The 25,394-nt window shown below is 40.2% G+C and overlaps 2 protein-coding genes across 6 annotated transcripts in view; one reads left to right on the forward strand and one right to left on the reverse strand.

Annotated features, from left to right (window-relative positions):
- Positions 1–216: 216 nt before the first annotated feature.
- On the forward strand, positions 217–16,883 carry LOC308367657 (sperm-specific sodium:proton exchanger-like; the record flags this gene model as incomplete). The annotated part of the gene is made up of 27 exons (XM_080841636.1): positions 217–325; positions 1,060–1,160; positions 1,258–1,386; positions 1,577–1,742; positions 1,837–1,953; positions 2,190–2,351; positions 2,433–2,532; positions 2,690–2,830; positions 4,068–4,239; positions 4,396–4,477; positions 4,662–4,843; positions 5,100–5,240; positions 5,544–5,641; positions 7,172–7,291; positions 7,376–7,565; positions 7,700–7,888; positions 8,129–8,278; positions 8,849–8,900; positions 9,800–9,948; positions 10,089–10,214; positions 10,384–10,482; positions 14,377–14,529; positions 14,692–14,829; positions 15,656–15,844; positions 16,347–16,476; positions 16,657–16,691; positions 16,791–16,883. The coding sequence occupies 27 exons, from the start codon at positions 217–219 to the stop codon at positions 16,881–16,883; spliced, it is 3,513 nt and encodes a 1,170-aa protein (XP_080697762.1).
- Positions 16,884–17,428: 545 nt separating this feature from the next.
- Positions 17,429–25,394, reverse strand: part of ppp6r3 (protein phosphatase 6, regulatory subunit 3) — a 29,245-nt gene continuing 21,279 nt past the window's right edge. For 3 of the 5 annotated variants that reach the window (XM_080842710.1, XM_080842708.1, XM_080842707.1), the window contains exons 20-26: positions 24,908–25,023; positions 24,612–24,834; positions 22,090–22,187; positions 21,505–21,688; positions 18,963–19,082; positions 18,723–18,809; positions 17,429–18,524 (exon numbers count right to left, since the gene is read on the reverse strand). In XM_080842710.1, coding sequence (XP_080698836.1) covers positions 18,473–18,524; positions 18,723–18,809; positions 18,963–19,082; positions 21,505–21,688; positions 22,090–22,187; positions 24,612–24,834; positions 24,908–25,023 — 880 coding nt within the window. In that variant the 3' untranslated portion in view covers positions 17,429–18,472. The remainder of the gene's footprint in view (positions 18,525–18,722; positions 18,810–18,962; positions 19,083–21,504; positions 21,689–22,089; positions 22,188–24,611; positions 24,835–24,907; positions 25,024–25,394) is intronic. The other 2 variants (XM_080842711.1, XM_080842709.1) reach the window with 1 other exon arrangement.

Raw genomic sequence — 25,394 nt, forward strand, 5'->3', positions numbered from 1 at the left:
CACAAAAACAAAAAAACATCAAAATACTATTGCCAAAAATACTGAAATACCTCATCTGATTATTTTATTTTCTAATAAATGTGGAGTTTAAGTGAGAAACAAAAATCGCATTTAGATCCTGGAGGGACTGTTTGACTGTTATATTCGGTCTGTTTTTGTGAAGGTGTGCACCAGACTGAAGTATACTGGTAAAGGTGAAGGTGAAGTATCCTGAAAATGGACAACATTGCTCGCAACTCCTCTGAAGACACAGGATGGGGAATCCTCTATCAAAATAAGCAGCCAGGAATTATACTGACTATATTTGGAGCATGTCTATTTGGAGGTTAGTCAGCTTGAACCATATCCTTGCTTTACTAGAGGGCAGATTTGCAAAATTGATTCATTTAAGTAAATTGTTGTTAAAAGTATTTGTTTATTTATTTAGAAACACTCAATAGAGGTCAATATTATAATTCAGCGCTCATAGTTGATGGTCATTGAGACAGGCTGTATCGTCACCAATTAGGCCAATTTTTTTAAGCCGACAGTTAAAAAAATAAAGAGGGCTTGTGGTTAAGATAATTAAGAATTAAGAATGTCTTTGCTTAAGTGTTGTTCTACAACTTTCTAGAAATAGGTGTTTATGAAAGTGTCAATACAACAAGTAAGCTATATTTTTCAATATTTTGGAAAATTACTGCCTTAGGAGTTTAAAGAGTTTAAAGCCGTGAATGAAACCAACCTGTTTGAGAATATTGGCCTTTTAACTTGTTTGGATGGTATGGGCATAGTTAACACAAGGAAAGAAAACAAAGGTCAAAGGCATCTGTTTCACTCACAGTATGTATAAGGTTGTCATTGCTTACATTCCTTTACTCTCATTCAATAATTATTTTTAAAAAGACTGGAGATCATAAATGGGAAATTTTCTCAGTGAAACTAGGTTGAGCAGAAAACATTCAGGCCTGTTACAATAATTGGCGCAACCCCGTTTACAACCTAAGTAGCATGTTTGTAATAGTTTCTTACTTTATTTCATATTAATATTTAATATGTTATATTTATTCTGCCGTACAGCTATTGTAAGGACCCTTCTGAAATCCCTGATGTTGCCATACACAGTTATAATGGCTGTTTGTGGAATTGTGATGGGATTATTAAGTTTTCACTATCCACAGGTATGGAAGATTTCTCTGGAAAACTCAGAATTGATTAAATACACTTAGTACATGCTAAAATGTATCATAATGAGATAACTTTAATAATACTTCTCAGGTTGATGCCTACACCAATCAAATTGCCAACATCAACCCCCAATTACTGATTCACACATTCATGCCAATTCTCATATTCAGTTGTGCCTTTGAAATAGAACATCACGTCTTCTGGAAGTTCCTTCCACAGGTAAAACAAAATTCAGCTCTTTGTTTTTTTTATAATGTGTGTACGCTAAACATATTCCAGAGATATTATGACATATTCTGTTTCTATACTCTCATGCTGATTTGGGGTGGGATGGGCATCACAAATATTGACATTTTCCCCTCGGAAAATATGTGCATGCAATATCAGTTTTTCTATTGTTATTTAACAGGTTCTATTGCTAGCAATACCAGGATTTCTCATCAGTACATCATTGATAGCATTGTTAGTTGTCAAAGTCTTTTCTTACAATTGGGACTGGTATACTGGTATGATGTTTGGAGCGATTGTCAGCACAACTGATCCTTTCATGTCATCAGCTCTGTTGAGAAGCCTAGGTAAGCACTATACATCCTTTGTACAAATTTTTACATCAATGTTATAAAATGAGATGTTGAATGAGTGATATTCCCTCTTGCCTTGTTTCCACAGGAACTGCGAAGGCATTACCTCTTTTAATCGAGGGAGAGTCACTGTTCAGTGATGGTGCCTCTTACATCATATTTGATGCCTTTAAAGATTTTGCCACAGATCTGACGCCCTTTGATGGTATGGGTCACTTTTACCATATTGACTCAGTGGTAATTGAGAGTATTTTGTAAATGTCAACTTCAGGTTGACAATGTCACAAATATCTCAAAGACCTTGACAATTTTTTTCGTAACCAATACATTTTAAATAGTAGAACAAAGTTCATATTAACAGCTCTAAATACATAGGCGGCATAGTGTTATTTGATTCCACGGAATTTCCTTCAACCTATGGAAGTTTGTTTTATCCTTCAGGATCACAGTTTGCAGTGAAGATGATCCTGCAGATTGTGGGAAGCCCTCTTTTAGGCATCATCATGGCTAAGTTAGTGATGTTTTGGCTGTCATATATCTTTAATGATGGACTGATAGAAATCACCATTACCTTGGCAACGGCGTACATCACCTTTTATATTGGTAAGAAACATGCATTTGTTTTTCTAGATTGATGGTGAAGTGTATTGTTCAGGTTCTTAGTATCTTTGTGATTTGATTTAGCTCAATGGATGGGAATGTCAGGAGTCATTTCTGTGCTCATGGTTGGACTTCTTTTGGACATTGTCAACTTTAGTCCTGAAGTTGAAGTATTTCTCATACGGTAGGTTCAACCTAGCATATTTTCATAGTATATACTCAAAGTGATACAAAACAGAGTCACATTTGACCAGAGCCTTACATTGCCATCACTTATTATATATGTATATGCTTTGGTGTTTGTAAAAGAAGAATTTGTATTTTCTGTTTGCCTTCATCAGATTCTGGGAAATGTTGACATACCTGGCCAACACACTTATTTTCTTCCTCGTTGGCATAGTTATTTCCAGAGCATTTGAGCATTTGACCTTGAATGATTTCTTCAACATCATTGTTCTTTACTTTTCAGTGTACATAATAAGGTAAGGCAGAAGTGGTCTTGTCTTTTGTTACATCAGGGGGGTATTGTCATATGTGGTTAAGTGACAAACCTGGATAAGTTAACTCAGAGTAAGCGGTAAACCTCCTAATACAAGAACCCCCATTGGTTAATTCTCCTAGCAAAACAACGTCAGAGGGCTCTTCTATTGGGAGGTTTACCGCTTACTCTGAGTTTACTTATCCAGGCTTGTCACTAAACCACGTACGATGAATACCCCCCTAGTGTTACAAGGGAGTTAAGAAACATTGTTATTATACACATATAGATGCTGCACATTACAAAGTTCTATTCTACAGTTTGTTTTTTATGTATTTTATCATGCTGCAATTGAGTAGATTCATACTGGCCCTTTTGGTGAACCTTTAACTGAGACAAATTATATTTCCAAATCAGAAAGCAGTTTTTAATAGTGAACTGCTAAAACTTGTAAATATGCAGTGGTCAGTAAAATATTCACGGTCAGTCAAACCTGCATTTGATAGATGCCAACCTGCAGCCCAAGCTTTTTTATACTGATGATATCAGGAGATGAGTATGAATCTGAAGAAAAAATACCCTGTTAAAAAACTAAAAATTCCCTTTAGAATACATTTTTAGACTAAACGTTGTTTGTCTGCGCATTTCTTCTATTTTTCCAAGTTTGAAGCCTAGTTGATTATAGAATGCTGCCATGTATAGTTATTCTTACTTGTGGATAGATGTTCAGAAATAGCCTGTTTGGCACTAAACTTGATGGTGAGGTGAATATGCCTTGACTGTCTCAGAGAAATCGGCAACACGAACCCTGAAGTGTGAGTTAATTGGGGTGTTGTTACCATCTTGTTGGTTTTATTTATTGAATGAGAGGTTACATTGGGACTGAGGGTACTGGCCCTAAAAAGCTGACAAAGAACTGCAATAGAAAAAGGAGTGAGTCTGTGTTTAAGCAGGCCTGATGCTTATTGCGTATGTGCACATGCCACTCAACTCCTTGTGCAGGCTCTGGTCTGGTCTCGCTTGACTTCTGTGGCATGTCTGGTTTTCAGTCAGCCAAAGAAGGCACGTCACTCCACTTGTGGATGGAGGGTTCATTACTCGCCACTTGGCCTGGAATCACTGGGGGGGAAACCATTTTAATAGCTGTTCCAGACCAAAACTCTTTTGCCTTGGCTGTTGACATAAACCACAACATCATCCAAATCTAGTTTGAGTATATTCCAATTTTGATATGCCCCCAGGTTAATCGCCATTGTTGTGCTCTCACCTTTGTTGGTCCGCATTGGCTATGGCTTCAAATGGCAGTGGGCTTCAGTCTGTGTGTGGGGAGGAACTAAAGGAGCCTTCTGCTTGAGTCTCACACTCATGGCTTTCCAGGAAGAAGGATTGGAGAAAACTCTTGTGCGAGAAAAGGTGCTGAAAGTCACATCAAGGCCTTAGCTTAATTCAGTGTGGACAGTAGTTATGACTTCACTGAGACATGCCAGAACAAAAAAAATGCATTTCTCTGTGTTAGTCTGTTTATGTGTATTAAGGCATACAAATAATACATTTATTGTACTATTTTAGGTTTTGCTTCTTTCCTCTGGTGTGGTGGTTCTCACCCTTCTGATCAATGCAACCACTTTGTCAAAGTTTTTGAATCTGCTAGGTAAGGCTTACAAATGTTTCCTGGAGTCATTTAATAACACAATGAGCTGTGTAAGTGTTAAATACATGTGTGTTAGACTCAACATGGTCTGAATCTGTACTCGTCTATATTGAAAGGGAAACTTGATTGGTAAGACATTTCTTTTGTTTTTTGTTGAGTAACCTTCACAGTTCTGCATCCTCAGGCCTCTGTGATGTCTCTCAGGCCAAACGCATGGCCATGTACAGTGCAGTGCAACGTGTGACTGAGAGTTCCATGAACACTCTGAGCATGCTCAAAATTGACAGGTTCCTGGCAGATGCTAACTGGGAAATAGCAGAGCAGACAGTGCATGTTCAAGATCCGTACAAAACATCTGATGAAGAGGTCAGTGCTGTGGTGCCTGGTGGCCATGACTTATATGGACATGACACAATGCTTACTTAGCATTACTTTTGTAGAAAACAGCACTGGTATTAGTCATAATAATTGTTCTCTCTAGTTCTAAATGGAGAGGTCAGTGGTAATTTAGTTCAAGCCTTAATTATTTATAATGGGCAAATATGGTGTTTGAGTTTTTGGCATTATAACATGTGCTTTACTAAAGAGAAGAGAATATTGAAGGGATTTTCCTACCTACCAGGTCAGCATTGAGGACTACTGCCCAACGGCTCGTGTGACTACGTGCCCAGACTGTGAAAACGACATCCCCTATGTTCCCTCTCAGAGAGAGCGCGAAGACATGATGGAAGAAGCACGAATGCGAGTCCTGAAGGCTCAGAAGGTCATATCCCTCACTTTCACTTAAGGATATGGGCCTCCCCTCACATGGTCATTACATCCATCCTGATTGAGGAGTAGCCCATCCGGTTAAGTTGTTATGGAGACAGAAAAATAATCACAATATTGTATAAACTCATTAGGATACCCAACATCTTAGAAAGGATGGATAACATAGATGTTTTACCTTCCAACTGGCTGGATAACAAGGTTATAATCGACTCATTGCTGGAAAAATGTTACAAAGAAGAGAATGCTTAATATATCACATGTCTTAAATAGGGTCCCTGCTGTGTTTGTCTTTTAGACAAGCTATTGGAAGCAGTACAGCTCTGGAATGCTTAACCGGCAGGCTGCACGCACATTGATTAACGCTGCAGACAACATGTCCGACCTCAAAGGAAAGTCAGTGCTTTTCATTCATTTTTCAAGTTGGATGGACCAATCAGTCTCAACATTTGTGATTGTTCAACCAGTGTTGTGCCCAAAATATGATTTTACATTCAAATGAGAAGATATATTTGTTATCATGATTGCTTTGAGAAGCATTTTGGTCCATGTTTTATCAGTAATTATAGCCAGCCAAACTTGTTGTTCCTTCCCGCTGTACGAGTGTGGAGAACTCTTGGCCAGTGACCTGAGTAATCACTTCTAATCATGCATTCAAGTGTGTTATTTTAAGTACTCTTCAGTCCATGACTCACTTCCACAAGCCCATAAGTGAGTTAAATTATAGAATTCAGATTTGCACCTTGTTTACGTACTGAGTAAATGGAGTTAATGAAGACAGTCATATTTGAAGATGACGCAGGCTTATGCTCTAAAAGTACTTCCTTCACTTAAACTATTTTATGATAATTTAATGCTGCTTTTCACATCAACATTCAAACTTTTTCTTAATTTCAATACTGAAACTGTCTCTGCTGCTGTGCAACTTGTAATTGGGACAGAGAGCCTGTGACACACAAACCAAGGTCTTCATGTTCCACTTCACTTTGGTGATGCCCTAAAACTAAGGATGCCATGAAGCCGATACTAGTATCGGGTACAGGGATGATACTGTGCTCATATACTCATAACCATGTTTATTTATTCTCAAATATCACGAACACTTCATAGCAGCTTAATGTTAAACTTAAGGCTGCAGTCAGGTGTTCTGTCATTTTTTGCAGCCCTATTAGATTTGCTTACTGGAAACAACTAGCAGCAGGATTTTATGACTGTCTGCCATTCTTTTCATCTGACTTGCCTACTAGAAACAGTTGGGTAGGAGAAATTCAGTACGTTTACATGATGGCATAAACCCGATTTCGGCCAAAGCCCGACTTCTCTATCCATGGGGGGTTAACTGCGTTATCTCACAGTACATGGCCGGGACAAATCCAGATCTTGTCCGAAAGCATGTCATATTCCACTACAATAGGTGGCGCTGTTTTCATTATCAGCTAATGCACAAAAGTAGTTGTTGTCCAGTTGTAATCTAGTTTCAAAAGTTACAAGCGCGCGTTGTCCGATTTCCAACCAGATCCGATCACTTATCTGGGGGTGTATATCTGATTTCAGTCAGACACAGGAAATCTAGATTTGGGAAGTGACATGAAATGGATCTTCGATTGAAACCCGACTACGCTCGAAAACTGGACACATGTAACCGCACTGAGTGATAGAACACCAGCATAGCACACTGGTTCGTCTCTACATGAAACAGCATGTCAACATTTGACAAACTGTGAACCATAGCAAAGGCAAAATGTGCTAACTTATTCAGTTTGCTCAACTCAACAGATAGAGCCGAAACTTGCTGACAAATTTAAATCTAAATATTAAGTAGCAAATGCTCTGGTTGTATGACTGTGATTTTACCAGGAACAAATAAATAACACTTACTATGTAGGCAGATTTTGTAGTGAGCCATATGAATGCTACCTTTTTCAGGTTCATTACTGTCCAGGATGTGAAGAAGTATTGGGACTTGAAAGGTTTCTTTGTAATCCTCCTGAGAAAACTGGAAGACTGGCTGTACAATGTCAAAGTTGATAAACTGAAGCCACCAAGGTGAACATTTGCAGACTGTAGTAACTGAAAGCAATTCTAAATCACATTCACTTGAAGTTAAATAACCGGTCATTTTTTTTGCAGGAATCTGTGGCTTAAAAGGAGTTACCAGGTGGTGTTCAGTGTGCCTTTTGAGTATTTCATGTATGTGGTGATTCTGCTCAACATATTTCCCATCGCCCTTGAGTTCACCCCTCAGGTTGGCCATGATATGGATCTACAGGTCCTCAACTACATTTTCTGTGCGATCTATGTTGTTGAAGCAGTTCTTAAGGTAGGAGATCAATAGTCTTCCTTATATGAACAAAATCAGTGATTATTAACTTAACTCACTAATGGGAGTGTGATAACTGGTCTAATAACTGCTTTCAGTTAACAATCACTGAGGTATTTGATCATGTTCCACAGGCCCTGGCCATGAGAAGAGCTTATTTTTTCAATCACTGGAACCAGTTTGATTTTTTCATTATTTTGATGTCTGCTGTGGATATCTTCATAGAGACCCATTTTGGCCTGGCAGAAATCAATATTCAGATGATCAAAATTGTCCGCGTGTTTAAAATGTTTCGACTGACCAGGGCATTGAGATTGGTTAAGGTACGTATTTTCCTTCTATAAAATCATGCTCCATACAGTTCTCCAGCCACTGTAGTAAGATTTTTGGTAAAATACCTTTTTAGTGGTGTGTTTTATGCATTTTGTGATTTGTTTATGATTCATTACAAATGCAATGTAATGAATATGTGTAACAATTTAGCTTTAGCATCTGTTTGTAGGGTATTAAGCTCAAAACAATAGCATTGCTTAATTTGTCATGTGTCATTTTTAAATCTCCAGATAATGATACCCAAATTGATAAAGGTGACCAATCGTCAGATAAGTAAACAGCTTAGCTTTGGGTATGACATTGGAAAAGGTTACGTCATTGGTGTGGAGGACATTAGCAAAATCATTGACCACATCTCTGATGACAAGAGCATCTCCACGGTAAGTGGAAAATCAGACATAAAGCCATACAATGCCATTATCTTGATGAGTGCAGCCCACTTGATGTCGAATTTAGGGTTTGTCCACTTGATAGTTTTTATTTTTTTAAATTGAGACATTTAATTATGTCTCATACGTATTTGACATTGATAATGAATGTGTTTTTCAGATGAGCACAAATCATTTTTTAGCTTCTTGAAAGTGAATTAGTTAAGGGTGTCATATATGTGAGTCCATAATACTGAGAAGCTGTAACATAAGAAGACTTTTGTTTTGTGGTAGTGTATCTAATTTTTTTAACACGTCAAGACAGAAGTTTGACACGTGCCATTTTTAGAATGTATTTCTTTGGTTGTTTTTGAGCATTTATCCTTGCTGTGCTTCATGGTAGAGTAAAGGGTGAATCATATTAGGCGGTGCTGAGCACAGTCGTGCTCACTTGTGTTCAAAGTAATATTACTTGCCTGTAACAATGGGCGGTAATAATGCAAGGCACTAATACCTTTAAATACTCCTGATGAAACCATAGGATGATTATAGCTAATATGGTACTAACCCTCTGTGTCTCAGGAACTGAAATCCATTCTGGAGAAGAACCGACAGGAAGGAGTCAGGGCGCTGGGTAAGAATAGTAAAAATAGGCAAACCCCTTTTCACCTAGTGAATATAAAGAACTCTCCTCAATGGTCTTCCTATTTAGTTTCTAGTTAGCCAATAGAAAACCTTTGGTCTAGCAGTGTTGAAGTGAATCAACTGTATGATGCTTTAATTCTGTTAAATCTCATCATTTTATGCATGTGAACCATATGTGTGTTGGGTATCCGGTGAACCTAGCTCCAGGAAACTTTTGTACGGGAAAGCAGGCACATAATGGCTCTAATCTTCTCACAGTGTCAGGTCGTACTAGTCTCCTGGCTTGCACAGCCTGATGTCTCTTTTTCACCCCGTCCTCGGCCTGGAAGAGGGAGACCTGTCTATGGTGTGCTTTTAGAGCAATATCCTCAGATACGGTCATCAAAGGAAATGGGACAGATCACAAAACATAGAAGATTATGTCTGCTGCAAGGGGCTAAAGGGTCTTAAGAAGAGAGGAAGAAGGGATTAATGGATGCAACAATCCATTGTCAATTGTCCCCCCCAAAAAAGCATCAACATAAAAGAACAGTCTTTAAAAAAAAAAGATATGATAATGTCTGTTGAAAACAACATACAACACTGTCTGGTCTATACCACACAGAGCTTCAATTCCAAGTAAAGTCCACTGTGCATGATTCACCTCATTAGCATTTAAATCACAGGCAGTGACAATGCATTATGAAAGACCTGAAAATACAATAACAAGATTGAGTGGGATTAAAACACGTTCACTCTGTCACTTTTGGGGAAAACTGCAAATTCATGACATCAGACCAGATGTTTTTTGAGGGGGATTAGGTCAAGCATCACCTAATTCTACGTAGATCCGCTCTGTAATCCTGTGAGGGAAGCCGATATCTTGAATTTGGCCTGTCCCTTTCCAAGGTTTCCTACAGAGAGACCATCCAGAGATTGCAATCTCTGTAAAGACCCGGCAGGCCATCCGGGCGGTGCTGAACAGTGAGAGGGACGCCATTCATTCCCTCATGTCAGGGGGCCTCCTGGATGACATAGAAGCATCAAAGCTCCAGAAGGTAGGCTAGGGTAAAAGATGCTGGAGCGTGTTTGTCAGAGAAATGGAATGCCAGTCTCACTTGCGGTTGTGCTGTCTTCAGTGATAAATGGCTTTTTTGATGTGTTGAAAAAGTGTCTAAGAATCTCTACATCTCTGCAGATGATCGAGATTAAGATGAAACAACTCACCAAATTCCCACCGACCATATCAGCCCCTACAGCTGAGGAGCTCTTGCAGAGTCTGCCATGGCTCTCCAAAGATGCTTCCAAGATCCAATTCTTTAAGGTAGAATTACAAAATGTTATGGAAAAGTGGAACTCGTTTGTTTAAAGCAATCCGACTGTGTTAGTGAAATAGGCATGAAACTGTTGTTCATAATCTTTTTAGACAGAGTTCGATCAAGTTCAATCAACCAATCAATTCCGTTAATCATTCTTTCATTCATACTTTTCAGAGAGTGGCACAGCTTCTGTTCTTTGACTATGGAGATACTATCATCCGAGAAAATGACCCTCCGAGTGGAATACATTTAATTGTCTCAGGCATGGTCAAGGTATGTGGTCTGAGGAATGGAATTAATTTGGGCCTTTAATTATAGCGCTAACTAACATCTACAAGCAATTACAGTGTTTGCGTCAAGACTCATGCTAATTAGGTTTTGTTAGACAGAAATCGTAAATCAGGCCTTATTCCACCAGCCTGTTCTCTGCTTTCTGTCTGCTTTAATGTGATAATCATTTTCTATGCTGTTGGATGACCATCAGCCTTTCATTGCCCCGCATGAAATGTAATTTTACAAACGCGTTTAAAACAGATCCGGTGTTGAAACACAACCCACATCACCTGAGCACTCTGAACGCACTGTATCACCCAGTGGCATTATTTCATTTGGACAAGAGTGAAACCAAGTGAAAGACAGGAAGAGAACATTGGATATCCAATAGTTCATAGCCTCATGAGCGATGAGCGGCGTGTCACACCTAGGAGTAGAAGTGCACAGAGACATCACGATCCGTATCTGTTTAACCAACAATGATCCGGGTCTGTGTCTGTATTCAGATAGAAGACCGGAGGTGGCGTTTTAGACCAGAAGTCACGTTAAATCGGGCAAATGTTCTAACCTGATATTCATTGGCAATGCAAGTGCCTTTAAAGCATCAAACTGATTTATTAATTATGTACAGTTAAATATGAAATATAGTTCCACAACATCATGCTGTATGGAACTCATACATCTCTCTCTCTCATTTTAATTTTTTATTTTAAACTAAACTAAGTTTTATGAACCTCCTCGGTGCAAGAGTTTGGGGTTTCTCTGAGTGATATCTGGGACTTTTAAATAATGTGTAGTCAATGAAATGACTAGTTAGTGATATTGAAGTCCTATGTTGCAAACAGAACAGACATTTTTATCGTCATCCACAATGATTGAATTGATTTGAAGAAACATGGACGCACAGATAAGACAAGTCAATTATGGAGCTCACTTTTTTCCAGAATAATAACAAGCAACTTCGGGTTGAAGAAATATCTCTTTCCATCGCATTATTTGTGCTTTCCCAAATTACATTGGGATCCGGGCACATCACTACTTAGGAGATGGTGTGTGGCTGTGACTCATAGATAATAGAGCCCTTTTTATTTATTTATACACAGTCATTTATATTAACTTAGATACAGTTCTTAGTGTGTGGGCTTGTATAAAGTGTGAAATGCATATGCCCCCCCTTTTATACATGACATAGAATCTTCCATTTCGATGCTTTTGGTTCAGCTTATGAAACAGCATGCATGAATATAATATGAAATCAACACAGTGTTTTTTACATCTTGATCTAGATACTAATCAGCCTGCCTCTGAGAGACTCTGTAGATGAACACGAAGTATACAGCAAAGGCCTAATTATGTGCAAATTGTACTTTATGTCCACCTTATAATGTAGCTTTAATATTAGCAATTTGAACACATTAAAGCGTGATAGTGCAATTATGTGTTATTTGGAAAGCTAGAGGATAATAGTCCTCTTACTCTCATGGTCTGATACATTTACCTACCATGTGATCTGGTTGTTAAATATCAGTTCCTCACATTGGCAAGAATGGGTACTTTGAAAAAGCAAGTCTTTGTTCTGTTATTTTTACGCTGAAGACCTCCTAAGATAGACACACTCTGTCTGAGTCTACGAAATGTAGCATCACTATGGAACCCTGCAAAGACTGGTGGTCAGTTTTGAACATTAAGATCCCCAGATGACCTCACAGGTTAGGGTGGCCGTAGCAGAAGGGGATGTGAGCACAAAGATCGAGTAGACTTTGCAACCATATACTCGCTACTGCATCTGTGTTTCCCAGAAATTGCAACATATTTTTTTTTCTCTCATAGCATGTTCCTCAGTGAAATAGAGCATTATATGATTTAACATGGGTAATCGCCAACTACACACAGTGCCTCATCAATGCCATGGCATTCCCTGTTAGCTGTAGGGACCATTCAGTACATTAATCAGTGTGATTTTCACCATGCTCAGTTTCTCAGTGGTGTGTTCCATGTTTTAAACGTATACAGTAGAAATAATGGGATGTTAACTGAGATGGTTGTGGTGTGCTTACATGAAAGACATTAATTTATACTTGATGCTTTACATTGTGTGTTAGATAGTACCCATTAACTATCTGATTTAGCTTTTTTACGCAACGCTTGCTGAAGAAGCAGAATAAATGCAACAAACCTCTGCTTTTACTTCAACTAACAAAGCTTTATCTTCAAGTCTCAATATTATGACATATTAATACAGCTGTGTTTTAAGTACACAGTGAATTGAGTTAACCATAGAGTCAATGTAGCTCTACATGTAGTTATACACATGCAAGTGCAATATTTTAAAAAGGCATACATAGGCTTTTTTCCACTTAAAAAAAAAAAAAAAGGAAAATGTTGAGACAGTCCTGTCAAATGAAAGTTGTCCATATTCTAAAACGAGGCATTTCAGGGATTTTGAAGATTTTCTTTCAGTGACCCATTGACTGTGTTAAGTCTTTCTGAGGATCATTTTATTCTGGTATAGGTTAAAAAAACACTGGATGACCCCTTAAAGGTTAGGGGAAGGGTATGGGTCATCTTTAACACTAAGAACCACAGGTCTGAGATTATCACAAAAGCTGGTCAACAGACTTGTTATCTGAGCAGCAGATAATATAGATTAATGTGAGCATACAGAGAAAGATCTTTCACAAAGGCTGCGTATTGTCTTTTGTCATTGAATTCAGCCCACGACCTTGATATAGTCTTCCATGTATAACGGGCTGCCTCCCACTCATCTAGTTTGTCTTCGTCCGCAACGTGCACTATACAGATAGCCCTATCATGTAGACGAGCACTCTCTATCCGCAACGATTGAAGTCTGGGGTAGAAAGTGACTAGATTTGATTCGCTACGGGGGATGGTGTTCGTCTGCACGGATTCACGCGCCCTGATGATGTTATTGCTCCAACCAATATATATATCACTTGTTCTCCTTCTACTTCACACTCGTGGTGGGTCTCGAATTCGCTCTCATGAATCGAGCATACTGATTTTTGTTTAGCCTCCTACCTTGATCTAATTCTTTTTATTCAGACGTGACATTACTCTCATGACCACAAATATAAATTGGCCAGCGATTTAATTAGCTTTGTAGAATGGTCGGAGCAATGCCTCATGGGAAATGCTCAAGCTCAGCCTCTCAATAAAGCAAAGGCATTTAAACAACTCACAGACATATCATGTTGCACTGTTCCAAACTCTTTATTATCAATAGAAAATCAAATTAATTTTCGCATAACCTATAGTCTGCTCTGACCACCGATTGTATTAACCACCATAATGTATTACTGTGCAGATTAAATGTAGGCTATGTGGTTAGGCTAAACGTTGCTAATTGTAGCTTGTTTACTGGCTGCTTACCCATGTCCTCTTGTCTTCTTCTACGTTTTTTCAGTTGTCTGTATTAGCGCTAAAGCGCCACCAACAGGCGTGGGGTATGTACTACAGTCAGTTCATCCCAAACTGGTGTGTTACTCTTTACGCAAATCTCTTGTTACCAGGCTCCATCCTTACGCAATTAAAAGATTCGATAGGTGTGAAAAATGAACCAGATTCAGTGAAGCTAGGGTTCATGTAAAGGGCCCCTCAGTTGCATCTAATGGTGACACAAGACAGGTTAACTGAAGGCGCTGAATGGGGAGGTGTCAAAAAGTAAAAAATGCTCTTTGGCACTCTTTAAAATGCCTTAAACGTCTATGTCACGAAAACGAGATGTTCCAACGCATTCTGTCTATTGCCTTCTTCAGGGAGAGAGCATTCTCATTACTTCTGGTAGGCCATCAAACATCCTTTGGACATAATTGTACAGGTCTGAGCGGTCACTGTTTTTGTCTCCTGAACGCAGTGTTTTGTTTCCCCTGTCAGATCAAAGGTCAGAGCCCAAACCTGGGAAGCAAGAAGCCAAAGGAGAAGAATAGCCAGACAGACTACAGGAGCTGTGGCACTATCCTGGGGGAGCTCAACTGCCTCACCCAGCAACCCATGGAGGTTACTGTCACAAGCGAAACTGCTACTCAGGTACGCCAGACTCTCTGCACCACTGTCTTTTCAAATGTTTTCCGTGTGATTGCAAAGTTTCTTCAATTTGCTTTCTGGTAAAATGCAATGAGTCATGTTCAGTTCCGTTTTTTAAGCAGTCTGTGTCTAAATGTGGGTCTGCTTAACTGTCTTTCCTACCAGACTTGCTTAATTCCCATTGACTCCCTGCTTGAGGCCTTTGATGTCTTCCCTGAATTCCCCTCACTGGAGTACAAGATTTGGCACTCACTGGCTGTGAAGATCAGCACAGCCACCATTATGGAGCACATCATCTACCAGGTCAGAAAAACTTCTGCCTCTCAGCAGTCGGCCACTCCTGTGACCAATGTAGCAGATACTGTTTTCCCGCATGAATGCGTAGTCTTGTTTGTCATTGTTTATTTCATATTCACTTGGAAGTGTTTATATTCAGCGTGTCTGTGAGTAGCACGGAACAAAGGCATTGTCCCTTACACCTGGGCTCAGGCAGGCACAGATAATACATTTTGGTCAACCTAACTTTTGTCAACGTGTAAAATGAGTATTGTACATTGAGAAAAAGAGTCCATGTATAGGGACTGGGAGTGGTATAATAGATCTGAACACTGTTGGGACCTATTGTTATTTGCTAACAGAATTGTCTTCTTTTTGGTCCCTAAAACAGGCATGTTTGCAGAAGTGCACCAGACTGCATTCGCAAAATTCTAAATATTTTTTTTTCTTTCAGTTCAGTCATTAATTCAGTTCTTCTCATTGCTAAGCTAACTTACCCTGAACTCCTGATGAGCTGTAGCTCGGTCAATCACTGCAGGCTTTGGTCAGGACCATAGAACCTGACTATAATACATTATTTCAGAATTATGTAACATGCTTGGATATGTAGTTGCGTGGTTCTATTAATTTCCAACTTGGTAACAAAGTAACATTTCATTTAAGTGTAAGGTCAAACAGCCTGAAACCACTCCATAACTGTAACTGAAATTCTAAAGAATGCCAGTCAGGAATTTAATAAGGCTGTGGTATAAAATGTCACCTAATGTCTCATAAATAAAAGTAGCGTTATGTCACTTAAATAAAGTGTGGTAAAGCATGATACTCACATAAAGTGTCCATTGCTTCTGTAAAGGGCTGGACTTACAGGAAGATCTGTAATCATCTGGCCAAGGCCTACGTGGTCGACCTGGAGGTGAACAGCAAGCTAAACATCTATGACGGCACCATGGAAGATGTGGTGGTGGTGTATGGCAGTTGTGACGACATACAGTCACTGAGCTCCTACAATGCTCCTTCAGTCATTAGTCAGTCCACTCACCAGGTCAGTACACACACTGGATGATAAGAAGGAATTGTCTTTTTTCCTGTTCAAACTGACAATAACATTATTAGATTGTACCAGAGCAATATAGAGGTGGAATAATCGCTAACGTGTTGATCACTTGAACACTTCTCTCCAAGCTTGAACATCCTCATCTTAGCTTGGTCATTTTCATGTTTTTAAATCGTTAACTGAATGTTGGCAGGATATTATTTTTTTTGTTTTTTAACAAAATTGCAGAATATATGTTATAAGTGCCAATCACAAATATTTGAAGCATTTTTTTGTCATTGCAATGTGTTGTGGACATGATAACGGTTTGTCTTTTCCTGCAAGTCTTGTTGGAGTGCCCTCTACTGGTTTCAAAATGATGATGCAGCACATTACATGTTTGCAGACTGAATACAAACTAACTCCTTATCTTTGCCTGGCATCATTCAGCTCTTTCCTGCTTGAAACTTTCAGTACTTCCCAAGTCCATTTTCTCTTGGTTGGGTTTCAGATTGTGGGAACAGCCAACATGACAAAGCTACTGATTGTGCCTAGTGCCCACACTGAGGCCAAAGAGAGCATCACTGAGCTGCAGAAGCTCACCAGTCTTCCTTGCCTCAGACATGCAACCCAGAGAAGAAGTAATGCATTACAACCTATCTCCCCATGTGTGAACGTCACTTGGAGTTTTATTAATGACATGTAGTTTTATTGTTTAAAGTACAAAGGAATAAGCCCTTATTTGTGCCTGACTGGCAGGAGATATATATATATATATATCAGTGAGTGGTTAACATCCTTATTTCACCTCTACTCAATAGACTCCCGGACCACCGGATCTGGAATGTTGAAGACCGTATGTGAACTGATTGTTAAAACTCTGAACTTTCTCAATTCCACTAATCTGATTGAAGTTCTTGGCTTGAAGTGATCAATTTTGTACTGGTTTTTGTAGGTGCGGTCAGACGAGTCTTTCATGGGGAGAAGTAAGGAAAGCCTGAATGTGGTGGAACAGAGAGCGCCTAGCACCGTAAGGCTGGGACTTTGAAGGAATTTGTGCCTGCCTGCCCTTTCATGTTTTAAGACATTAAAGTTTGTAGCCTACTCACCATGTCGCTCATACATCTAGGTAAGATGCATCTTAAACCCAATCTTTTAATTATCTGGAACCTACAAATTATATTCAAAGTGAATTTCAGCTTTTAGTCTCACTACTCCTGTCCGTTACTGAAAAATCCATATTTTGCACTTGTGATCATTAATGAGAATTACCAACAATGATAGAACCCACCTGCGTAGCATATTTCCCTTTCAACTATAAAGCTGCAAACATTCCTCCAGCAAGTACCTGCCCAAACCAGTGCTGTATTATTGGCTGACCTTCACAACACTGGTTAGTGGACACCATTCAGTGTTTTATCGCAATGTTCTGGATTCTGTGAGCACAGGCACTTAGTAAGACCTCCCTGAGACCACTAACTAGGGAATATTGCAAAACTAGTTACACAGGTCAAAGGTCAGATAGACCCAATCGCTGATGTGGTTAATTGAAAAGATAATAGAAATTATTTTTTTCCTATTCTTTCTGGCACAGGTGTGCCCTTTTATTAAAAAACAAAAACAAAAAGTAAAAGAAAACAAGGTCAATGATTTATGCATGATTGAAGCATACCAGGAATTTCCATTACATTCCCAGAAAACTTTGCAGGTGAAGGTTGACTTCAGTGAGACAGGAACAGTTGGAAAAAAGTAAGATCCAATCATCACAAGCCAACAGAAAGTGTTAAACTTGCTAGCTACATGCAACTGGAGAACACCGTCTACAGTTCTTCCTTCAGGGGGTTTGTACAGTTTAATGTGATCACAGGGGAAAAGGGAGGGGAGGACATGTGTATGGCTCTTAGTAACAGAATATTACAACTAAATTTTCATAATAAATTAAGTTAAAAACTATTCCAAAGTTTGTTCCCCCTATCTTGCTCACGAAAGGATACAAGAAACATTTACAAATAATACCAGTGGCAAAATAAATCTTTTTGAATGTGTAAAAGGATGTTTCCCCTAATAACAGCCTCATGGATAAAACAGACCAACAAAGGTTGCCAATTAACATTTCACTGTATGTGTTGCGTTTACTCCGAATATCAGATTTGTGCGAGAGGAAAAAAAAAGCCCTATTTCAAAATAAATCAAAACAAAACAATTTGGCCACACCAATTTCAATTCCAATTGGTATATTTCAGTAATTCATATTTTGCTTCTGTATACATGTTTTCTTTTTATAAAATATTTTATTCATACAATCATTTTAACTATAGCAACATTTACTATTAACTTTGAGTGGCAAGATAGACAGATCACCTCATAAGAACAATAGTTTATAAATGAATGCGGAAAAAAAAAGAAAAAAAAATTAGAGTATGTTTCTCTCCATACAGTTCAAACTCTCTGTACAACTGTCTACTATGAATATTGCTGGTCCTGATCTGGTGAAGTGGGGTTGGGGAGGAGAGGAAGAGGGGAGGTTGATGGCTCCTGCTGCTGCTCAGGCTCCCAGGCTGGCACTGCCCTCTCCTGGCAAACCCCTTCTGGAGAATGCGAGCGTGGGCAGGAGCAGGCAAGCATAGTAGTGCCGCATCACACCGGCCCATTCGCTGCCGCGTCTGGTGAGGGCACACTCTGCTCAGTTCTGTGAGGTCAACGGGAGGGAGAGAGGGAGGCAGATGAGCACATGAAAACAGGACTGTGTTCCTGTAGATCAACTGGAAGGGCAATGTGTAACGTCTTTCTCTAAGCACTGTTCAATTCATTTAGCCTGTTTGAATCATACGAAAACTTAAAAAACATTTAAGACAACATTAATCTAGACTCAAACCTGCAGACTTACTTGGCTTCATCCTTGACTGGTGCCTCTTCAAGGGGGCCATTGATGGCCTCGCTCTGAGCGTTTACCTTCTCTTCTACGCAAGTTGCGCTTGGAAGAGGAAGAAAAAAGGTAACACGAATTAGTGTCATGCATGTATAAATGAGCTGTATGACAAAAGGGAAATTAAATCAAATCAGTCCATTTGATAGCCAACTCCATTAGCTGGAGTGGTTTGTGGCTGGCGTGCTAGCGGAGGCTTACCCTGGTTTCTGACAGTTGCTAACAGGCTGCGCTGCAGCACAGGTGCTCTTTATATCGCCACTCTCACCTACAACGTACTTGGCGGATGCATCTTCAGATTTAGGTAAATTCTCTTCCTTACTATAAACAGGAAAGGTCATACATTTAGACGGTGGTACTTCAACACTTGAGCTAACACTCCTCCCTCCCCCCACCACCCCACAAACAAGACATGCAAAAATGGGGACGGACCACATTCAAAGCAAATGGGTGCAAATGAATGGTGTTGAGATGTGTTTGGGGTGGACAAAAATGAGATGCAGGCAGCACAATGTACAGCAAATGGAGAGAAACACAGGGAGATCCATCTCATTATGGTTTATTCAATTTAAAAGGTCAATTCTTAGCTTGAACACTTAGCCAGGAGAACAAGCTGCGTTTGGTTTAGGCTACGCAGAGACAACAGGATCAGTGGTTGGATCAGTAGACCACATCCCAGCTATCCATCTCTGCCTCACTGTTAAAATAAACAATTGGCAATTGCACCATCCTCAGATATGGCTACAACTCTTTCTACAAATGGCTTTTATACAGTCAGTCATTCACATCGTACCCTAAAGCAGCACAGAAGAAGAATCGCACCAAATGTTTTAAGATGTACGAGTTTGGTGGCCTCAAATAACAAATAGATCTCCTCTATCCCTTCTCCTCGTTCCCTAAAATCCGAGATTTGACCGTTTGACTTCCCTTTGTTTCCATACGAGCTGCCTTGCTCAAAACCATACTTATAGCAAATAAATGCATGTAGTTCAAGCATATTAGTGTTAAGTTTTCAGTTTCTAAAAGTTGAATTACTTCCCTCGTGCCATTTCACCTTAAGCTCCTCAGCAGCACTGAGACTTATTTAGATGTCTTTTTTTAACTATGAACTATGCCCCTGCAGTTCAGGAGCTACATTTCAGCTCTATTCATGAATAAAACCAGTCCCTAAGAAGTCCCTCCACATTGGTCACAAGTCGGTATTTCTAACTAGTTAACTGCCAATAAACAAGTGCATTTTTTAATAAGATTGACAATTTTTTCCATACACTGTATGATTACGCCTTTGCATACTAAGAGAGACAAATTGCACAATGCAGTACGTTTGTGCAATTATATTACATTAATTCATGGTGCTGTCAAGCACATCTGGAAAGAACCCTGACCTCCCCCAACTCGACTGTTCGTGAAAACAGCTGTAGATTGATGGGATTGCGACGGTTCATAAGGTAGCATCAGTCCTCATATGTCATCATGCTTAGGGGGGAACCCCACCATGGGGACTCCATGTAGCCGACACAGGAAATGACACAGACAAAACACTTTCTAATCTGTGGAGCGCACCCTGAATGAACCTTGTGTATGTCCTGATTTAAAGTCTTTAGCTGCTAAATAAAGAAAATTCGATACGGAGAGAAGAATGTGTGGAGCTTGAGAACTAGACACGGAATCACTTGTTCATGGACGTATGCTGAGGCAAAGAAAACATGCACTTCTATCTTCTGTTAACTACTACTTCAAAACAAGAGCAAGCAATCTGTCAATTCATACAAAGTATCGATAACTTGTAATCTTGGGTTCTGATGATGATTTATTAAGGACCAGCAAAGCGATTCCTGCCTGTTTGGAGACCGAAGACAAATCCAGCACATCATTTTAAGTAGCTGTGACTGCTAACAACAAGCAGCTGGTCTAACTTGACTTTTTAAAAGGAGCCCATGTCCTCAGGACAAACTACAGACCTAAATCCCTACTACCTGTAGCAGAAATGGTAACAGCTGAAGGCCTACGGCCATTTTGAGTCACTGACAACTCTTAACATGCAAATGGACATGGAGAAAACCATTTAAACATAAAAATGTTACATAAATGTGTACATAAATATATATAAATTATATGTTTATACAATTTATATATAAATATGTATAAATAAATAAATTAGTGACACTGGGAGTAACAAACAAACGAACGACAGAAAAAACAGACACGTCAGATGTTTTTTTGCCCCTCCCCCCCCAATTGGCTGTACATACCGATAAGATTTCAACACTCTGAAGCCACGCGCACGCCAAAGAGAAAGAGGAAGCTCATATTGTAAGTGGTGCAAGTTTTCAAAATAATTGAATAGAAAGTGAAGGACAGTTTGTTTTCTCTCTCTCTCTCTTTATTTACAAAAAAAGCGACACACAAACATCTGTAAATGTGGGGGCCTTAAAAACAACAGATGTCATTTGCTACGATGGTAGCTGATTGTACAAAATGCTATCCCCCTTTCAAGTGAGGGGATGGGGGGTGTCTCTGCCACCTGGTTGGCCTCCGTTGTGGGGGGTGGGGCATGGGGACGAAGCTCGGACACAGAGACAGGGCAGGTCCACATGCACAGTGAAGTGAATGGCTGTGTTATAGCAGGGAGAGGGGGAAATGTTTGGTGACACTGAAGAGAGCGAGAGAAAGAGAAGCGAAAAACAGAGAAAGGGGACGGGAGGTGTTGTGTTCCCCTAGCACTCGGTACCGTCTCACTCACCTCTTGAAAACAGCAGTTTCAGTTTTGGCATCTACAGTAAGGCTGAGCGTCTCCTTCATAGAGCCGTTGGAGACCGTCTCTGTGACACGGTCCCCGGTGGGCTCCTCCTCGGGGGCGTCTGGAGCGGTCGCAGACGCAGCTTTAGGCCCAGACTGGACAGCTTCTTCAGGCCACTGCTCTGCCCCTGTGAGCACGAGGAAGGTGCAGAAGAGAGCTTGGGTCTCCCTTTCCCCCAAGTTCCTAGTTGTTGCGTGCATTTGATGCGCTTGTGGCTCATTTAGACTGCCCTTGGTCTATCTGGTTTCATACCCAAGAACTGACAACCAAAATGACCAGTTTGACCACCCCAAATGTTTCTCATAGGTCAAATTCACACAAAATGTGTATTTGAAAAGGAATATAGCATTAGTTTATTTATCATTTTACAGTCTTACTGTGTTGATTTGAAACTGGACTCACAGCTTGGGTGCTTCACTGGATACTTGCTTATCTTATGAACCAGCATACTTAGTGTGTTGATCTAAATGTGGAGGATTGAGTCGTGCTCCTGGCATGACGGCGGACACCTGCAGATTAGTGGCTCACCTTCAGACTGCATGGGTGCGTTCACACCCAGTGGGTCCCCCGTCTCCAGGCTCGTCTCCATGGCCACGGGCGAGCTGCTTCTCAGTGGGTCTTTGGGGCTGAAAGTGGTATTACAGCATTATTTTATAGTTTTGTTTTAGCCTATTTATTTATATGTTTGCACATAAGTCAAAAAGGAAGGCAGTGTTTCCCACAGACATTTTGGAGACTATGGGGGGGGGGGGGGGGGGGGGGCACTATTGTTGCAGCTCACGTTGCATTCGGATGAAATAATAAATGATGGAATTATCTTTAGCCGTTCTTGGTGCATGTATTCAGGCTGCTGTAGTTGTATATGTAATGTAATGCTGTATTGTGCTGAAGTATATAAATGTTTATACCACAAGATGGCGCTCAGGTACAGACTATAAAAGGGGGATTTGCACTATGCTAGTTCAGTATTATGCAGTACGTGATATAAATAAAGTTTAAAAAAAAAAAAACTTCATGTGCACGCAGAGACTATGGCAGGCGAAATTAGGCGGGGCGCCATAGTTTCGTCAATGTGTGGGAAACACTGGAAGGTGTTGCAACGCAGGCATCTTAAAGGTTATACAGCCGCGGAAAAAATTAAGAGACCACTTCAAAATTATCAGTTTCTTTGGTTTCACTATTTATTGGTATGTTTTAAAGTAAAATGTACATTTTAGTTTTATTTCATAACCTACTGGCAACATTCCTACCAAATTTCAAATAAAAATATTGTCATTTAGATCATTTATTTGCAGAAAAATGACAATTGGTCAAAATAGCAAAAAAGATGCAGTGTCTTCAGATCTCGAATAATGCAAAGAAAACAAGCTCATATTCATTTTTAAACTACACAATACTAATGCTTACACTTAGGAAGAGTTCAGAAATCAATATTTGGTGGAATAACCTTGATTTAAAATCACAACTTTCACTTGTCTTGGCATGCTCTCCACCAGTCTTTCACATTGCCGTTGGGTGACTTTATGCTACTCTTGGCGCAAGAATTCAAGCAGCTCGGCTTCTTTTCATGGCTTGTGACCATCCATCTTCCTCTTGATCACATTTCAGAGGTTTTTTATGGGATTCAGGTCTCGAAATTGGGCTGGCCATGACAGGGTCCTGATCTGGTGGTACTCCATCCACACCTTTACTGGCCTGGCTGTGGGGCATGGAGCATTGCCCTGCTGGAAAAAACACTTCTCAGAGTTGGGGAACATTGTCAGAGCAAAAGGAAGCAAGTTTTTCTTCCGGGACAACGTTGTACTTTGCCTGGCTGAGGTTTGTAAAAGACCATAAGGATTGAAAAAGCGGACTGGAGGTTCTTCTAAGTTCGTCTTCTCTGATGAGTCTGATTTCACAGTAGGTGCAAGACTCTCTGGCTTGTAGGCCTCTCCAGGTCTCCGTCTAACCATCAGACGACCATGTGTTGGGCAAAGCTGAAAATTGGACTCATCAGAGAAGACGAACTAGAAGACCCTCCAGTCCGCTTTTTTCAATCCTTATGGTCTTTTACAAACCTCAGCCAGGCAAAGTACAACGTTGTCCCGGAAAAAAAACTTGCTTCCTTTTGCTCTGACAATGTTCCCCAACACTGAGAAATGTTTTTTCCAGCAGGGCAATGCTCCATGCCACACAGCCAGGCCAGTAAAGGTGTGGATGGAGTACCACCAGATCAGGACCCTGTCATGGCCAGCCCAATTTCGAGACCTGAATCCCATAAAAAACTTCTGAAATGTGATCAAGAGGAAGATGGATGGTCACAAGCCATGAAAAGAAGGCGAGCTGCTTGAATTCTTGCGCCAGGAGTAGCATAAAGTCACCCAACGGCAATGTGAAAGACTGGTGGAGAGCATGCCAAGACAAGTGAAAGTTCTGATTTTAAATCAAGGTTATTCCACCAAATATTGATTTCTGAACTCTTCCTAAGTGTAAGCATTAGTATTGTGTAGTTTAAAAATGAATATGAGATTGTTTTCTTTGCATTATTCGAGATCTGAAGACACTGCATCTTTTTTGCTATTTTGACCAATTGTCATTTTTCTGCAAATAAATGATCTAAATGACAATATTTTTATTTGAAATTTGGTAGGAATGTTGCCAGTAGGTTATAGAATAAAACAAAAATGTACATTTTACTTTAACACATACCAATAAATAGTAAAACCAGAGAAACTGATAATTTTGAAGTGGTCTCTTAATTTTTTCCGCGGCTGTATATCAGTGAATATGAAACTATATTGTTTATGTAGTAAGGAAATACCATTTGTTATTGAAAATAACAGATCCTCCATCCTACTGTGTTCTGTTGTTTAATAATCTAAAATAAAGAAACTTTTACAATGGATTCACGTTGGGAACGGAGTGTAGCTAATGATTAAGTGACTGGCAAGATTGCTCATTGATGTCACGATTTTAAGGTTTATGATCTGCTAGCAAAGCCAGTTTCAGTTAAGTATGGGAGAGCATGTTGGTTTTTTGTATTTGTGGTGTAGTATGACTGGAGCACTTACCTGACTGAGGAAGGGAAGCCAGCGAAGTCAGCCCAGCCGCCCGAGTCTCTGTCGGGAGCTGTGGGGGCAGCAGCAGGCGAGTTCCAGCCAGTGGGCTCAGGCATGGCCGGCGCCGTGGGGGACGATTGGGCAGCTCCAGCAACCCCTGCAGAGTTCCCTGTTTCCATGGGAATGTCGCCAAAGTTGGCGGTCCACACGGGACCTGGCGTGACATGGGGGGATACTTACTTAAGTGTTTTGTGTTTCATCCATGACTCATGCGAGACCTAGGTCTCGTGCAGGGGCTTCTGTCTTACCTGTGTCGACCTCCATCCGGTCGTCTGTCGTGGAGCTGCTGGGCTCAAAGGGGTCGCGCTTCACATCCTCCTCCTCAGAGTCTGTGCTCTCCTCACTGTCAGTGCTACCAGAACTCCTACCACACAAACAACCAAGGTAAGAAGAGGTGGACAAGAAACAAACCTTGCAGAAGGGGTAGGATTTCTATGGGCAAGTTGGATAAAGGGGAGTACAGATCAGAATTGAGGTCTAGATCAGAATTGAGGTCTAGATCAGAAGTGAGGTCTAGATCAGAAGTGAGGTCTAGATCAGAAGTGAGGTTCAGGTCAGAATAGAGGTATAGATTACAATTGAGGTACAGATCAGATTTGAGGTATAGATCTGCATTGAGGTACAGATCAGATTTGAGGTATAGATCTGCATTGAGGTACAGATCAGAATTGAGGTATAGATCTGCATTGAGGTACAGATCAGAATTGAGGTATAGATCTGAATGCTGGGTGCCGT

This window comes from Sprattus sprattus, assembly GCF_963457725.1.
Source record: "Sprattus sprattus genome assembly, chromosome: 7".
Classification (NCBI taxonomy): Eukaryota; Metazoa; Chordata; class Actinopteri; order Clupeiformes; family Clupeidae; genus Sprattus; species Sprattus sprattus.